The sequence below is a fragment of the Branchiostoma belcheri genome, unplaced genomic scaffold (genome assembly GCF_001625305.1).
Source record: "Branchiostoma belcheri isolate BF01 breed outbred unplaced genomic scaffold, Haploidv18h27 scaffold67, whole genome shotgun sequence".
NCBI lineage: Eukaryota > Metazoa > Chordata > Leptocardii > Amphioxiformes > Branchiostomatidae > Branchiostoma > Branchiostoma belcheri.
In genome coordinates this window covers 226,123-244,111 of record NW_017804320.1, presented here as the reverse complement: position 1 = coordinate 244,111, position 17,989 = coordinate 226,123, and the positions used below count along the sequence as shown (strand labels likewise).

The following is a 17,989-nucleotide window of genomic DNA, read 5'->3' as shown; positions in this document are numbered from 1 at the left end:
TATACGTATACTATATATATATATATATATATATATATATATATATATATATATATATATATATATATATATAATATATAGAATTGCAGAGATCTATCATATACTTGCTTGTAATCCATACATCTTCAATAGGCATCGGTACATTTATAGCACAGCAATGTAGACAGCATCATACTACTCAAACCAATTTCATTTGTGTTATAAACTTTATCCAACTGCTTATAATTTAAGTTTCAAAACAGATCCGCTGCACATCCATAAGGCGTCCCATTAAGATTTTCTTTCATATGGACACTTGCTTATTCTTGCCCTGTGTATATTTCATAAACATTTAACTGTATGTTGACGCTATCCACGTGGAACGGCGCACAATTCAAAGGGGAAAGGCACGTTGATGATACCGCCCAACTTTCCCACCATGGAAGGTTTCGGGGCGCCCTCTGGCAGATGGAATGTGAACCGTTGCATCAGGGACACGAACAGCATGAAGAGCTCCATCTTGGCCAGCTGCTCACCAAGACATATCCGGTGGCCTGAAGAAAATAACGTTATCAAGAATGGTCAACAGCATTGTAATGTCAGATCATATGCCCATTCAAGGACTTTGACTTTTGTTGTTCACTCTACTCGCAAAATGTCCGAACTAGATGCTGGACTTTATCACTGAACTTCAATGTCCCTAAAGCCCCTGTCACTTTACTTCAATTTTCACCTCAAAACAAGGCTCAAGAATTCATGTTTTGGGTTGTAAAGATAGATATTTATTTACCTTTAAGTAGGGTTAATAAGTTTAGAAGTGTACCCATTTGGCCTCATCTAGGAAGCATTCAAAAGGAAGCTTGTTCCATACTGATAGTGATGTACTAAGTAGTTCTAGGAAGGAAGCTTTCCAGCGCGTAACATGTCCATTCTTATTTATCTATGAGCCTCCTTATTCCCGCGCGGACTCACCGATAGAAAACGGGATGAGCGCCTCGTGTTTGGCGAAGTTTCCGTCCTGATCCAGGAAACGTTCGGGTCGGAAGCTGCCCGGCTCTGGGAAGAGCTCAGGGTCCATGTGCACGGACCACAGGTTAACCTGTAACACACATAACACACGCATGGAGGAACATTAATCAATGAATGAATGAATGAATGAATGAATCAATCAATCAATCAATCAATCAACCAATCAAAACTGGTTTATTAGTAAACAAAGGCGTTGCAGCCAAAGTCTGAATTCCTTCTGCATCTTCGCGTGCTTAACAGAAGTACACTGGCCAACATCGCGCAAATGACGTGAAACGAAAAGCCTGTAAAGCCATTGATAGGCAAATGCAAATGTAGGTAAATGTTTGGATGTATATAGATAAGAAATCAATGATAAAACATCACTTTCTCACCATAATCCTGGCCTCCTGAGGGATGTTATAGCCATTGAGAGTGGTGTCGCTGGACGCTGCGTGCGGAACACTGAGGGGCACGATGGGTTTGATCCGCTGGACCTCCGCTATGGTCGCGGCTGTGTAGGGCAGCAGGTTCCGCTGTGCGTAGGACGGCGGGCTCTGCCCCAGCACCGAGTCGATCTCCTGGTGAACCTGTGGTCACATGATTGCTGTTATTGGTTATTTGGCGTCACGTGAGTATGACGTAATTTAGCGCCCGCCATGTTGGTGGGTGAAACCGCTGTTGTCTGAAGGAGGAATGTTTTGGGTAGTTTTCTCAGCACAGTATGACTTTAGTTAGTTCCTTTCTCAGAACCAATGCACCTTTACACAGCATTGCAAGCTGTGTAACTAAGTGGAGTCGAATAATATTTACGTCGTAACAATATAAAAGTTATCGGAACTTGCCTTTTCCTGGATTTCTGGGTTGACCATCATGTACAGCAGGGCCCAGCGAATGGTGGTGGCGGTGGTCTCAGTGCCGGCCGTAAACAAGTCTATCAGCACCTGAGGGTAGAAGATTACTAGTACTGATTATAATCAGTTTCTTCTACAGATTTTCGCTTCATAATAGCCATTCCACATTCATTCATTCATTCAGCCAAATGTCCTGCAATTTGGCATGGGGGTAGAGTGGGCAAATACCCCCAGACGTTTTTTTTCTTCATTTTGTTTGGAAAAATGCCTTAAAAGTTGCTTTATTTGTTTGTTTTTTTCTTTTGGTCATCTTGAGGCAAAAAATATACATTTTGGGACCTGGAGCCCTGGTACTAAATCCAAATAACCTAAAATTTGGTATGGGGATACCTTGGACACATGTCTACAGAATGGCATTCAAACTTTTGACATATGCCACTTTAGAATTGTGTAAAATAGGGATTTTAGGCTATTTTCAGTCAAAAATGTACACTTTTGGCTCTTGTGCCCTAGTTTTAAATCCGAATGACCTGACATTTGGTATGGGAATACCTTTGACACATGTCCAAGGAATGTCTTTCATACCTTAATTTCACGTTTACCACTTCAAAATTGTGTAAAATTGGGCTTTTTGGCTATTTTCGGACCAAAAATGTACAATTTCGGCTCCTTTGCCCTAATATTAAAACCAAATGACCTGAAATTTGGTATAGGAGATCCTTTGATGCCATCCCACAGAACTTTATTCACGCTATTGGCGTGTGTCACTTTAGAATTATGTAAAATGGGACCTTTGTTTTGCTATTTTTGACCAAAAAAGTACATTTTTGGCTCCTATGCACTAATACGAAAACTATGTTGACCTTTATAGGGGAAATTTGGAATGGGGAGGAAGAATGGGTGAAATGTGCTGTATTTGCTCTTGAGCAAATGTAGGCCTGTCTAGTTCATTCATTCATTCATTTAGTCCGTTTAACGCACCTCTTGTAGCTGCTTGTCGGTGAAGTTCTCCCGGGCTTTTTCGTCCTGAGGCCGCTGCTGCTCAAGAAGAAAGGCGTCGATAAAGTCCCGGATGTCGTTTGGGTCAAAGGTCTGCCTGTGATTCTCTATCTGTTCCTTGCAGAACTCTTGGAAAGTAAGCAACATTTCCACACCTTTTGAACGCTTTCCAGCAAATCTGCCATTACCAAGGGGAAGGTGTCGAAACACGGGGTGTATCATTATCAGACGATCGCCGACAGAGGGCCTTGCCTCAACTACGGTGTTTAACAGGCTCATCAGCCGAAGAAAATCAGGGTCGCCGTATTCAAATCGGTGCCCGAAGACAATCGAGCAAATGATGTTAGAAACACCGTTTTGGGCGATGACTTTTAAGTCGAACGGTTGTCCGTTTTGCGACAGAATTTCCTGAACCAGCGCGTTAGCTTCTTCGCTGATCTTGCCTTCCAAACTCCGCTTGCCGACGCCGAAGTCCCGGAGAGTCATGAGGGCGAATTTGCGCTGATGTTTCCACTCTGGTCCGTACGCGGCAAACAGGACTCCTGGGGACAAACGATGTACATGTATGTATATGCTTTTGTAACGTCCTCGTAAACTTGGCATTGATTGCGATACAGAAATACCGAGATTTTTCTGACTTTTCTTCTAGCTTTAATTATATCCTTCCTCATGAAAACTAACCCAGCATGTCGGCAATACTGCGCCTGCACGAAACCTGATTCTTTGACTGTTTTCGTTCAATGCTTGGTCAACGTTTCGTCAGAATTTTGTCTGTTGCAGGCGATATCTTGCCGACTCAGCATTGGAAAACCATAGACGGTATACGTACATGTATATCATCCTTAAGTACGCGAATACGACCTTAAACGAAACGTTCTGCCGAAGTGCTGTTTTAACAAAGTTGTCAACATATAAAACTGTTCCGAATCATCAGTCATGTAAATGTTTTCTGGCGTTATAGACAGAGGGGCGGAATATAGTACACATAAAATGGGACATTAAATTACCTTTAGCTGTTTCTGTATCCTTGGTCGTGGCATCTCCGCGTATATCTGCAATTCCTGGCGGGAGCCTGCGACTGGAGAAATCCTCGGCTCTCTTGACCAGGGCAGTGCGGATAGTCTCGTACCCAGAAAGGACGATGTTGGTATCGCGGCCGGCCCAGATGGTCATGACGTCACCGTACTGTTTGGACAGCTCCGTGAAAGTGGCGGGAAGAAAATCAGACTGGAAATAAAATGAGAGAAAAGAAAAAGAAGACATTTATTTGCAAGTAAAAAAGGCTTAAAGCTGTAGGCTCGTATAGAAAATTACCAGGGCCTGTAATTTGTTAGCCCGGGTTGCAGATTGTTTCCAGGGCCTACACAGGCCAGTTCCTCGGATCCATTATACCAAATTAGCATAAAGCTGGGTGACGTCGACCTATCAGAAGGCTCCATTCCATCAATCTGCCAAATATCATACAGTTCCTTTTCACCGATCTTCAGATACCAGACCAAAACATGAAACGGACCAAAAACAATACCCCCATTACATGGAGGGTAACAACCCAATAATCACCCGCATATGACCTCAGGTGACCCATATAGAACACCGGTCTGTTCTAAAAAATCCAAAAATAACTTGAGTTGTGTTCCAATGACCTCGGGTGACTAACATATGAACACCTGTACCCTGCCTTTGGGTTTCGGCTAAATCTCCCTGGCATCTTGTTCACCCTTTTTTGGCCAATCTCTAGCTCTGTATCCTTCCCACCACCGCTAGTGGAGTCTGCGTTCCTGTACTCACCTTAGCCATAGTGGGGAGGTTCCCAACCAGCGGCCAGCCCCTGGGTCCCGGCGGTAGGTTCCGGGGACGCTGCAGGTACAGGTAGGTCAGCAGACAGGCACACACAGCCAACAGTAATGTCGGCAAGTCGGCATAAGTACCAGCAGCCGTCACGACTCCCAGCAAAATACTCATCTCTAAATTGTATACCAAGCTGGATCGTCACAGGAAAAAGTACAGTTTACAGAACAGTCGGTATCTGACCCACACTGGTGGGGATACCCATTAAATACAATTGGAACATACCAAAGTTTCACGATAGGGGTGGTATGACATTCAGTATCCGAGTCGAGATACTAGTAGTAGTAGTAGTACTTTATTTTAATGGATAATTACTCCTATTACACAAATATGATACAATATATTTATGACAATGCGGTATGAAATGATACTTTTGTTGTGAAATTGCAAACTTTAAAATATAAAGACAACAGCCCCCTAAGCTTCCTGCGTATGGGTAGGCCCAAAATAGTCTTCTGACCATGAGGACGCCGAACCCTGACGTCATTCGGGGTGAATGACCATTCGGTCACTTTAAACGCGTTGGACAACTAGTATTAAACGTTATACGACCGAACGGTTAGGAAAGAGTTTAAATCTTTATAAAGTAAGATCATTTGTATTTTTGTCGGCAAAGTATACACGGTGAAAGGCACAAGTTTAACTATGGAAGTTTAAATTTCATAGGTGCCCAATGTAGTTTCAGGGCTTGAAAGCAAGATTTTGCAAAATCAGTATTCTAGGGACATACCTACATAGTATTAAAATTTAAACAGTGCTACCCCAATGTATATCGTCATTTATGGAGCAAAAATACAATGCTCAGTGGTGAGGATTCCACTTGTCTACCATACTGATCGTAACCAGGGCAATAGAAGTGATTTTCTTTTCGAACTGAAATCGTTGTTGTAATCTAATTCGTGGTCTCAAACGTTGTTAATTTAAAGCTGAAGTGTTATTTCACTCATTTTCCGAACAATTTTTTTTTAGTTAGTGGGGTGAAATTCTCCCTTCCACACACGAAAACCGGGGGACGGGGGGTGCGTTGGAGATACAATGTACTAGTAGCCGTGATGCATTTATTAAACTGTACTTGTTGGATCGCTTCAGCCGGGATGTACAAAGAAGAGGAGGAAGAAAAACATTGAATCTCAATCTACCGAACTTTCTTTAGAACTGAAATCAGAATTTCTTCCCGGGTCTAGTTCAGTTGGTGTAGTATGTGTAATACGTTCGATGTCATTCTTAACTGACCGTGAGGTCAATGACCTGTAGTAGTACCCTTGTCTTCTTTGAAAGCGAATGACCGTTCGGTCATCTGATGTAAACATTAATCTTGAAGGCTACTGCATAAAATTGGTAAGACAGCATTAAATTGGCGAGGCAGTATCAAATAAGCAAGACAGTATCTAATCTAATACGTCAGCAAGTTTTGCTGGTGAGAAAAATTAGCCACCAGTAGAAAACAGAAAGCCCAATAAAAATACAAAAGGTACAAAAATAAGCCGATGCCTAAACCTTCGCTTGGAAAGTATACATCACATCTATAAATCCTTTAACCGACCATAAAAAATGAAGCTGGGTAACTAGAGTTCCACGAGCTCATACCTTCGCCAAATGATGTTCATGTTTATGACTGAAAATTTTTCCCCCTGATTATGTAAATAGGATCCTCATTGCCATGAATTCTATAGGAGGCCCAAAGTTACGTCACTTGTTCCCCAGCACAAGAGCTACCTAGCGTCCAAATTTCGTGACGGTAGCATGTCTAGATCATATCAAAACCGTAAGTTCAGCTGCAGTGCCGTAACAAGCCGCTAGGGGGCCCAAAATCTAATCATTTCTAGGTCTCAAAAAGACCTACCTACCTACTAAATATCAAGTTAATCCATTAAAGCCCTCTCAAGTTATCGTGTTTACAGACACACACACACACACACACACATGAACGCCTCTGAAAACATAACCTTGAGGTTTTTATATCACAGTGATAGTGTTTCATCTACGGAGCGTAAAGTTGGAAATTACATGTATATTCCGTTAGTTACTGGGTATTTTTTCATGAACTATGCTAACTTTAGGGCTGGATACCACTCTCTCTATGCAACATGTGGACCTCATCATAGCCCACCCATTTGAAAACATGGATTACTGGACTTTCATTTTTATCACAATTGCAACTTTATTCACCAATACATGAAGAAAACTGGTAATAATGTCTATTGTCCACATGACGTCTAATTTACTCAATATTTGTCACATTTTGTCATAATATTTTCACGTGATATTCCCCATGATGTGCTTTTAAACTATATCTTCATGATTTTACCAGTCAAATTGCTTTGCATTAAATGGTTTAGCATATAATGCAATACCAATCAGTGTCCCCAGGTGGCTCTTCTTCACACTATAATACACCTTTTGAATAAACATAGCAGCAGTTTGCTTTTTTTTGCATTTCAAGGCCTTTCAAACAAATACATAATATAATCAATAGTCTGTTCCCACCAATATACAGAATTTCATGATTTTTCAAATTTCTTACATAAACAGTACATGTATCAGATTTAAATAAAAGTAAAATCTAATGGCAATTCAGAATTTGAGGTATCATATTCATATTCATAGCCATTCAATATATTCTAATTTTTTTTCAGGCACTCTGCTTTCAAATCAATCATTTTTCCAGCCCTACCACACCTCCCAGATAGTGTATGTGATTGGCCAACTCCTATCCAATGAGAAAGGTTTAAGATGTGCAATCAACCTTTGATTGGTTAGCAACTTTTCTGGACAACTAAAGCTATTGGCTTTGCATATGATTGGCAAATACCTAACCAATGAGAGAGCCTAAAACTTTAGTACTGATCTTTCCTGGTGAGCAGCTTTTCTCCAGCACTAGCTATTAGTGCTGTGTACCTAAACCCACATTTAGGTTCACATCCTGATTCAAGTCCAGAGGTTTAGGTTCAGTTCCGGACTTGTAAGTCCGGACCTAAACCCATGGCATATACAAAATTGCATGTTGGCAACCTTGCAATGTTGTCTGGGTGAAACTTAACACATAACATGGAGGCCGGTACTTGACGATGCCAATGTTTTCTTCGTGTTGCAGCAAAGATTTTACAGTCTACTTAAGGTTTTAGGTGTTTGAAAAGAAAAGGGGTATGTGAAATGGTCTTTTATGGTAATAAGTCCGGACTCAGTTCTTGACTTTTAGGGGTTTTTTTTGGACTTGAACCTAAACATTCTTTCAAGTCCGGATCCGAAGGCATTTAGGAATTTAGAGTTCAAAGGTCGATGTCGGACATTTGTAAGTGTTGTGCGTTGTTCCGTGCCTCGAAGTATGAGGTGTCAGTGTCATCATCTGGACAAGGTACAAAAGGAGCTGGCCTGTCATGGAGGTTTTCCCAGTCTATCCCAGCAAACAACGGGTGAGATCGCAACTCTGGAACAAAGAAATTTACATCAAATCATCACATGAATTTCAAATTTCATAGTAAATTTGGCATCTCTAACAAATGACTAATAGTATGTACATATAGAATACAACACGGGGTATTCCGTATCGCCCGAGGTATCGGCACGACTGCGGGTCAGATCGCGGGAGGGCCGGAACCGAGGGCGATGCGGAATACACCGTGTTGTATTTTATTTACATTGTATGTCATACCCACCCAAGAAAACACGCCTTTCAATGCAAGATGAGCCAAAAGTTGGTGCCACTAAACGCAAAAATGCAACAACATTAATTCTAACGTCCGGATTCTGCATTCAAATTTTCGAAAGTGGCGCACACAGTTAGAGCAAAACATGTTTGAATCGTTCTTTGGAAGCCATGGAAGCCCAGGCCGTACCGTAAAGTACGGCCCGGTCCGGAACCCGTTATCGAACGTTATTGCGGCCCGGGTATGATATAAAAGTATATATTTTTTAGTTGCTTGTTCATTCACTATGTACCTACGTTATGCTCACTTAACTCTGACAGAAAACTAAAAGGTATGACAGTGCCTTACCACTTGGTCCTGGCCTGTTGTGGTCCTCCATTGAAAGGAGAGAATCGATGGCATCTCTAGCCTGGTCTGACAGAGCCTCCTCTCCTTCTGGCCAGGGAATGTCTGTGTAGAACAAATATACTACAGGAGTCTACAACTGAACCTGGCATCTGTTTTACCAACTCTACTTTAGCACAGTAATTTGTAACACTTTTTGAGAGAGAGACACTGGCTTTACAAATTACATGGCCTTATGGGGAACCTTACCTCTATGGAGGATATTCTGGAACACCAGGTCTGGTGTTTGGTCGTTAAATGGAGGAATTCCGGTGAGGAACTCGAACAGACACACTCCCAGGGACCACCAGTCAACCCCCGCTCCTGAAATAAAATGCCAGAAGTCAAAGGGGTTGTACAAAAGTCATGTATTTGCACACACAGTGATCAAGGTGGCAGAACACAGTTATCGCCCTATGGGGATTCCTATAGTTAAGCACCCTGAGGTGACTCACTTTGACATGGTAAAAATTATAGCAGGGTGCACTATTGAATCACGGCCAACTAATATGTTGAAATATATGGTATATTCTACAAAATAACTGAAAACCAAAAAAAGGTATGGTTTTTTAACATAATGACGACCACTTTGATTTGGCCCTCTACCGAGGTCAATGGAACTGCAGCCGGCTCACCCTGGAACACGGTTGCATAATGCCGTGCATTTATATACAAACAGAAAAATCTTCACTAACCAAATCATACAGTGTACAAGCCGATACCTTTCTATACCACACAGCGCAGTTCATTCATGGGTACCTCTCACATAAGTCGCTCTTGCCAGGATTCAAGAGGTTTATCTGCACTACTTTCTATACCCGCGTCATAGACCCCGGGGGTCGCCCATAAATACTGTGTTCTGCGGCTTCAATGATGTAACAGTGAATCTGACACAGGAATTGATGATGTAAGTGAGAGCACACAAGTATTGATGATGTAATACTGTGTTCCATATGAAACCCAACGAACCCAAGTAAGTTTACAATTTTACGTTTTACTAGTATATACACTCAGGCACATAAATGGAACATCTAGTCATGATGACACAGTAACATAAAAGACATTGTCCTCTCAAGGGCAAGGTCAATCAACAGACTGAAGGAGCTATAGGAGTTACTTGATGCTACAATGCCTTTGAAGTCAAAATTTTCTGTAAGACTAAGAGCATGCAAAGACAGCAAGGCTTTCTGGGCTCTTAAGTAGCATAATGGACATTTGATCTCAGCCATGTTATAAGATCTTTTAGATGTCTTTTAAAGTGCTTATGACACCAAAAAAAGTCTGTGAAATACATACAAATATCGGAAGTGTACAATACAATATAGTCACTTGAAGTTTGTTCAAATCATGATGACTGAGAAACTGAGCTTGTACTGCCTTCTAAAAGGGGGGTTTTTGGAGACTCTCTAGCAAGCTTCCCAATCGCCCACTTCGGGCATCTCTATTTGTATCTCTATGTTTTATTTTTGCATTTCTGTGCTTTTTCCTGAGCTGACATCACTGGATGACATTAGCTCAGGAAAAAATATAGATATGCAAAAATAAAATGTAGAGATGCAAATTGCCTGCCAGGACTGACTTTTCCAAGGTAGGGCGTTAGAATTTTGAATGTAACAAGAGAACTGTGCATATTTATTGTAAATGTGTCTGTTAGCCAGGTAATACTAGTTATGTCAATTACGATCAGCTAAAGTCATATTTTGGTGTCACGAGCACTTTAAAGGGCAAGGCTGAAATCTGCAGACGGACACCCGATCCTACCATGTTTCTTCCCCAGTAGCAGCTCTGGTGCCAGGTAGTCTGGAGTACCCAGGACTCTACCATCCTCCTCCTGGGGGGCAGGGCCTCGACGCACGCTCTTGGGGGTCCTGAAGGGGGTTCTTGCAGGGGTCTGGTGAGGGGTTTTCTGTATCCAGCCATTGTTCTGTACAAGTAGAAAAGTAAAAGTTATTGCCCTGAGGAATTTGTAACATTTTACCATGAAAATTTGACGAGTGAATTATGAAAATTTGTTCAACTGCACATGCAACTGCATTGATAGATGGAAAAACATCATCATCATCATTCATCCTCTGTAATAGAGGTGGAGCATAACAACTAGTTGGAAAAACAACTAGGAAGAAAAGGACTTTCCTCAACTGTTTGGGGGCAAAATATGAGCATTTTTGAGTTGATTCAGGACCAGAATCTTTTTTTGCAAATCAGAAAAAAATGAAGAGGCAAATCCGAGAACCAACAAATTAAATTGGTGTGGCCTTACATTTGTTGATCTGTGAAGGCTTGCAAGCATACCTGAGGTGTTCCTTTTGAGTCCTTCCGTCCTTTGTTCATTGGGGTCCCAAAAGGGGTAACGGACATTCCCGTGTGGTCTGCACACCCGTCAGCACTACACATAGACGACTCTGCTCCAGACGAGTAGTTACTGTGCTCGCTTCGCGCGTAGATCTCGCACGAATCCCGGAACATAACCTCTCGCTTCGGGGTCTCCTTGATCATTCCTGTACTTTGTCGCCGAGGTGGTGGATTCCACGCAACAGAAGCTTCCGAACGCTCTTCCAAGATGACGTTTAAGTTGTCAGCAGAGTGGTTCAAGCTTCTTGAGCCTGGTCGCGAGTCTTCCTTCGTGTGGTCCAAACTTTCTATGGAATAGTTCATGTTCCGTGAGTTCGGCCTTGAGTCGTCATCCTCAACACTTAACAGACTCATGTCTTGCTCTAAGCTTGTGTCTGCAGACTTTAGAGGAGACGTGACATTGTCAGCAGGGGGTGGAGCATCTAGACGGTGTTCTAGCTGAAAGGCTGGTGGGTGCACGTCGATTGGGCTTGGAGGATTGCTGAGTAACAGGATTGGATCCATCTCTTCATCTTTTCCAGTTTGACCATTTGCTTGCTTTCTTGTGCTTTCAAATGGCGCATTTCTCTCTTTTGCATAGTCATCTGTCACAGAGATATTTTCTGATGAAAAAGGTACTTCTGCTTTGGACTTTTCATGCACATCTTGGCCTTTTGTGCTGTCTTGTCTGTTATCATCCTTGTTAGTTGCTGAGTCAAGGATAGACTGCACACAGATCCTGTCTAAGGCAAGAGTCAAGCCTGTGGACCTCAGTGGAAACGTGTCCTGAGTTTTGCATAGTTTATCTGTCTTCTTCTCAGCATTATCTGACTCTGGGCTTACTTCTACCATCTCAAAAGCCCTCTTCACTCCACCTGACCCTACTGTGTCCCGCATACACTTTGCACTAGGGTCATGAACTATGACATTTGACCCATCACCTCTGACACTAGGAAAGGAATGCCTCTTAATCTGACCAAATGCTTCCTTTCTTCTGTCACTGCCATGTATTGAACTCTGACCTGCTGCCCCTGCCTCTTTTTCTAGAGAGAAAAACTCAGTCTCGTTGTTAGGGTCATGCCCTACCACCTCTGACCCCTGACCTCTGAGACCAGGAGGAGAATGTTGTTTATTCACTTCCCTGATGTCCTTTCTTCTATCGTAGTCATGTGCAAAGTTCTGCAATGGTGCCACCGACTCCTCTTTTTTAAAAGAGAGGCTCTCCTCATCCGTGTCCACCACACAGCCACTGTCTGGGAGTGAAGCAGAGCAGATGTCTTGTTTTGTGTTGTTGGCATTAGCAGCATGCGTCATGAAACTCTCCTCCCACTGTGGGCTGCAGCAGTCAGGCCAGGTGTTAGTCAGGGAGGAGAGGTTGAGAATGGCTTTGGGAGAGATGTTCTTTGCCGGTGTGTCTCTCCTTGGAGTCTCCAGATGCATGACCTTTTTATCAGGCTGTACAGCTGGACTGGGGGTTTTCAGTTTGGCCTTGCTCCCTTCTGATCCCACAAAAACGTTGTCTGAACCAGCAGAAACAGATCTTTCCCCGACTTTTTTTGACGACTTCACTGCCAAGAAATTCTGCTCCAACCCAGATGTGGATTTCCCAGAAAGCCTTGCACCACTTCCTGTAGAGGAACGACTTCCCTCTTTGCCAAAAAACATGGAGGAAACTGAGTTCTTGGATGACGGCCCCTTTCCTAGGAAATTTATTTCGCTTGTGGAAGAATCAGGACAGCTACTTGCCTCTCGGAGAGTTGGTGTGAGGCATTTCACTGGTGATGGCTCTACAAAACTAGAATCCAACGGTCTTGGTTTGAAGGGAGCACCCCTGGGCACAAGACTTTTCAGCACACTGCAGACACTTCCATAAAAGGAAGAGCCGCTAGCTGATTGGTTGGAATATCTGGAGCTTGCTGCTGATTGGTTGAGACTGACGGGGCTTGAGTGAACTGAGCTCATAGGGCTCTCCATCATGCACTGGCGCAGCTGCTTGTGTTTTGCTACTGGAGTTCCTGATTTTTGTGCGCTCTGAAGAAAGGAAAAGAATGTCCATAATTGCATGACAATGCAAGATAGTTGAATAGACTAAAGTCACGTGTAAAGATTTAGTTTGTTTTCAACATTTCATTGAGTAGAAACCATTTGTAACTACATGTATCATTATTCTAGTATGAATGAAAAGCCAGAGATGAGCATTAAAATAAACTTAGTATTAGCAGAGATATGACATGAAGACTTACGAATGACAAAGCCATGGTGAGTGACAGCAGCTGTCCTGGTGTGCGGTTGTAGTCGTTACTCAATGGTTTGACCTGTGACGGAGTACCCATCACATCTGCCATGTTGATTTCTGGTGTGATGGAGAATAAAAGAATACAAGTTACGATACATCTGTTCTTAATACTACATGTAAGTGTTCTCTTTAAAATATTGGACAAGTCCCGATTTTTGCCCACTTGCCCAGGGCAAGTAAAAGCACCTTTTGGGCAAGTGAATATCCCCCTGTACTTAACCTGGGTACCTCCTATTTGTATGCCGGGGCTCCCATATCCCCCCTAAGAAATATTCCTAGGGGGAGTGTGGGAGCCCTGGCATACAAATAGGATAGCATCCAGGCTACCTGTAATTTTTTGGATGCAGTGTTTTGAGCAAAATTACACATCATTTTTAAATAAAGATAATTATATTGATACCAGTCAAAAATATGCCCTTTTGTCAGAAAAGTCTCTAAGTCTAAGTATGACATGTACCCTTATTTTTGTAAATAAAACTAGCAACATCTATAAACTTAAAAGTGCTTTTTTATTGAAAAATAAAATAACTTTCTTTTTGTAGGCAAAATACATAGAAATACGTCATATTTTGGGCAAGTGAAAAGTTGGTTCGGGCAAGTGAAAATGACCATGTACTTGCCCAATAGGGCAAGTGGATTTTTGAAAACTTGTCCAACCGTGCTTGGAAAGCACTGGCAAGTATAGTTTAATTATGTACCTCTGTTCAAGTTGAATTTGGAGAGTCCAAAGTCGGTCAGCTTAATGTGACCATCGTTGGAGATAAGCATGTTGTCAGGTTTGATGTCCCTGTGTGGGGAGGAAAATGTCTGGTGTGAAAATACTTCAAGATTGTTAATATGTCATAAAAAACATTGTAAGTTTATATCCTCTGACTCATGAAGCCGCTACAAATATAATTGTTATTCTTACAACATGCAATATCCCTCATTGTGAAACATGCATCCCTTCTGAAGTTCATCAACAATTAAATAATAAGCCTTACTTTCCCAACATTTTGTCATCCTAATCATGAAGGTTCATCTGTCTTGGTAGTTAACTTACAATGTTTAAAGTTAAAACTTTAGATGCAGTTCACAAAGAAGTCTCACCTAGAGCTTTTGTTATCCTGTTTGCCAGCTACATGTATGAGACCCCTCAAAGCAAAGACCATTATTTTTTTTTTTTTTTTCATTTTTGTGATACAGGCTTTTAGAATGGTTTTATTTGAGCTTTTTGGCTGTGTTATAGAAAATGTGCTATACATTTTTGTAGCAGTATGTTGCCATCAGAATGGCATGCAGAGCAAGCAACCAATAGGAATGCAGCTTTCCTCTATTCTTATTGCTGATTGGCTGTTGGAATTTGATTGGGTTAACTCATTAAAAATCCTAACCAGTAATGTAGGGGATAGCTATATCCAACTGTTGTCACTTCATACTATAGTTATATAAATGTTAAGAATTGTTTTCCCTTGTATTTCTCCTTCTTTCCCTGCCATGTCGTGAAATGTGGTGAAGCCATGCTGAATTTGCTCCAAAGCAAATGTCGGCCTTTCTAGTTATTAATTTGTATTCTGACCTGTGAATGATGCCGTGACCATGTAGATACTTGAGTGCCAGGATGACCTCTGCTGTATACATGACGGCCATGTCTTCATCAAAGTACCCATAGATGTGTAGCAGGGATTTCACATCCCCACCTATCAGGTACTCCATCACCTGGGGTTGGGTGGGGCGGATTAGGCAAGTCTTACCAGGTTTATTTCACTTATAAATATGTTATAATCTATTGGAAACATCACACAGACCAGCTTAGGCTAATTGTTGAACTAGCAGTTACAGAAATAACAACATCACAACAGGGTTCTAGCTAGCGCAAAGCAGCGTAGGGCCCCATACGCTATAATTTTGACCCCCTCTGCTAAATTTTCAATACAGCATAGGGGCATTGTGATGAATTTTCTTTGTTCAAGAATGCGATACCTTAGAACTAACATTTTTTCCCTTTGGATATCCCTCAAATGGCCCCTTTTTAGCTCAATTTTTTAAAAGCTTCGGCCCATCCCCCCTCTAGGTCACTTTGCTCCCTTGACATGCGGCCAGTACCACTACACTAAAATTAAATCCTAGCTAGAATCCTGCACAAACAGTAAGTAATATGCTCCATTTAGTCAACCTACTCTCAGCTCTCTATTAAACGTACCGGTACGTTTATTTTTTTTCGCTTCGAAATCCGCCCGGTACGTTCTTATTTTAGACGGTACGTTTATTATTTTTTCAGAATCAAACCAAGTTCAGGACAAATTTTCGGTCCTGAACATAAAAGTTTGAACATAGATTTTCAAAATTAGGGATTTTATTCCAACATTTCCCCGATAATTTTCAAAATTGGGGATTTTATCCCCGATAAATGTGCTCGTCATTCCAATTTTCTTCGGCCAGGCGGCGTGGAACGAGCGCTAATCGGGCCACTATTCATTCCATTGCCGGCACAATCTTGTGAATTGACGATGAATTGTCGATCTCGCCATGACGCCGCAGAGAAAACTTTGTTATTGGTAGAAAATCTGACACCCCGCTGGCGTTTCACAACAAAATTTTAATGTAAACAACTCCGAATGTCTTTGTTTACATCGTGAATTCTCACCGATACTCCCGCCGGCCGGCCGCGCCCGACCACATGGTTGAGGCATGACACTAGTTTTCGGCAGCTCGGCGGAAAAATAATCCATCCCCAGAAGAAATGTTACGCATGAAAATAACAACTACAACTTGCTTTCCTCGTTATATGAGTTTTTGAGGCCGTAAATGTTTAAAACGGTTGAAATTTGCTCGAAAAACGGCTCGAAAATCCACGGCGAGACTGCCAAAATGGTCGACAGTGTTTCACAATAACAGTGGTCAAAGGTCAAGACTGCATCCAAATGTACAAGATACATGTACAAAGTACATATTACAATGTGCTAAAACGAAACTTTAAACGCATGAAAAAAAATTTTTCGGCTACAACTGAAATAAAAATTCACTAATATTTTTATAAGGTTAATTTTCAAACATTACTGAGAAATTTTCCGAATTTATTGTTTTTTTTTTGTGTTAAAATGTAATGTTGTTTCTATGAATGTGCGGTTGGATGCTGTGATTGTGAAGTCCCTTACATTGGGAGAATCAGATGAGATATTAGAGATTATCACGCTTAGTACCGCGACCCGAGTGTCTCTCAAAAATTGTTTTTGAGTGGAGTTTATAGACATGATTTATTTGTTTAGCTTTGTCAATATGTGATTTGTTTGGGAAATAGGATTTGGTTTAGTTTTTAATATATCAATGTCAGTAATATGTTAATGTTAATATATTAAAAACTAAACCGAAATAGGATTTGGTTTAGTTTTTAATATATTAATGTCAGTAACACTTTGGAAAACTTGCTCCAAGTTCCAGGTAGTAAATACATGTACATTTTGTATCATGTATTTTTCACTTGTTGAACTTGTGGAAGCACCGTTGGCCCCCGGTTAGGGGTCATCCGGGTAACCTATGCCCAATTTTTTCAAAATTAAGGATGCTAATAGAATTTTTTTTAAACATAAAGAGGGTAATTAAGTACAGATCTTGGACCTTTCTCCTGCCTTATACATCTGCAGTTGTACAGAAAATGTAGAACTGAAGTTGCAGGTAAATGACCTCCATTTGTGTTTGGAAACGACAAAATGCAATAGCTTCGCACCCTCCTCCACCCTGCTATGAATTTCTGGGGAGATCCCTGTATATATATATCTCTATATGGCCTATGGGTTTTACACATTACTGCAAATTTGTATAGAGCATTTATTCAGCATATTGTAAATTTCTGTTCAACTTCAAACTCTATTAATGTAATCTTTCTGATAATTATTAAGCTAAAAAATCAAGGACTCTTATTTCAAAAACTTGATAGCATTGTTCCTGCTCAATGTATGCATGCAATGCAATGATAACAAATTGTGTGAACCTCAGAGTCAGATCTCGAGTTAGAATATAGATGGCTAATGTACTAAGATATAGACTGTACGTGACATATACCCCATGTACATGCACTTTTCAATAACTTGTAAGAATGCAGGCTGATAATTTGGTACTTTTCCAGCTGAGGGTATGTTTATTCTGGGCGGGTATATTTTTTAGGTTTTGAAGATTTGTCGGGGGTACTTTTATTCCAGAGTCATGTTTATTTGGGATACATATACCATGAGAACACATTTTAGTAGCATAAACAATTTGGCTTAATTACATGTCAATTTTAAAATTTTCCGGGGGGTACTTTTATTCCAGGGGGTACTTTTATTACATTTTGAAGATTTGTCCGGGGGGTACTTTTATTCCAGGGGGTACTTTTATTCGAGAGGTGAGAGTAGATATCTTAAAGGGTCTAGTCTTTGTGATCTTTCCATATCTATGAACAGTCCTATTGATGCAGGGTTTTACTTCCTTGCTTTCTTCATGCAACAATATACTGTCTGTTTCTAAAAGTTTGGAATCCAACTGTATGTAGGAAAATTATGAAGGGACATCAGTGGGTTTTAAAGACACTTTTTGAGGTGACCAGATACTTAGAATAGATGATAGGTACACCTTACAGTTGCAGAGTACATTTGGTGTTGTTCTTACAGCCCCGTGGAATGAAG

General features: G+C 41.2%; 3 protein-coding genes across 3 annotated transcripts in view; all 3 read right to left on the bottom strand.

The window, feature by feature from the left end:
• LOC109483948 (cytochrome P450 2U1-like) overlaps window positions 1–4,852 on the bottom strand; it is a 10,299-nt gene extending 5,447 nt beyond the window's left edge. The window contains exon 1 of the mRNA XM_019787095.1: window positions 4,799–4,852. Coding sequence (XP_019642654.1) covers window positions 4,799–4,802 — 4 coding nt within the window. The 5' untranslated portion in view covers window positions 4,803–4,852. The remainder of the gene's footprint in view (window positions 1–4,798) is intronic.
• Window positions 80–4,871, bottom strand: LOC109483946 (cytochrome P450 2U1-like). Its single transcript, XM_019787092.1, has 7 exons — window positions 4,629–4,871; window positions 3,848–4,067; window positions 2,823–3,382; window positions 1,833–1,931; window positions 1,383–1,577; window positions 952–1,078; window positions 80–533 (listed from the first exon to the last, which is right to left on the bottom strand). The coding sequence occupies exons 1-7, from the start codon at window positions 4,800–4,802 to the stop codon at window positions 349–351; spliced, it is 1,560 nt and encodes a 519-aa protein (XP_019642651.1). The 5' UTR covers window positions 4,803–4,871; the 3' UTR covers window positions 80–348.
• A 2,833-nt stretch (window positions 4,872–7,704) lies between these two features.
• The window catches only part of LOC109483955 (serine/threonine-protein kinase greatwall-like), a 12,913-nt gene continuing 2,628 nt past the window's right edge, over window positions 7,705–17,989 (bottom strand). Inside the window, exons 3-10 of the mRNA XM_019787103.1 lie at window positions 14,905–15,044; window positions 14,045–14,133; window positions 13,294–13,403; window positions 11,012–13,081; window positions 10,481–10,643; window positions 8,930–9,043; window positions 8,684–8,785; window positions 7,705–8,115 (exon numbers count right to left, since the gene is read on the bottom strand). Coding sequence (XP_019642662.1) covers window positions 7,958–8,115; window positions 8,684–8,785; window positions 8,930–9,043; window positions 10,481–10,643; window positions 11,012–13,081; window positions 13,294–13,403; window positions 14,045–14,133; window positions 14,905–15,044 — 2,946 coding nt within the window. The 3' untranslated portion in view covers window positions 7,705–7,957. The remainder of the gene's footprint in view (window positions 8,116–8,683; window positions 8,786–8,929; window positions 9,044–10,480; window positions 10,644–11,011; window positions 13,082–13,293; window positions 13,404–14,044; window positions 14,134–14,904; window positions 15,045–17,989) is intronic.

Coding starts and splice junctions, on each gene's coding strand:
- LOC109483946 (XM_019787092.1), bottom strand. CDS start 4,802: ATGAGTATTTTGCTGGGAGTCGTGACGGCTGCTGGTACTTATGCCGAC. Junction 3,383..3,847: donor GGATACAGAAACAGCTAAAG/GTAATTTAATGT, acceptor GTTTGTCCCCAG/GAGTCCTGTTTGCCGCGTAC. Junction 1,578..1,832: donor ACCCAGAAATCCAGGAAAAG/GCAAGTTCCGAT, acceptor ATGTGACCACAG/GTTCACCAGGAGATCGACTC.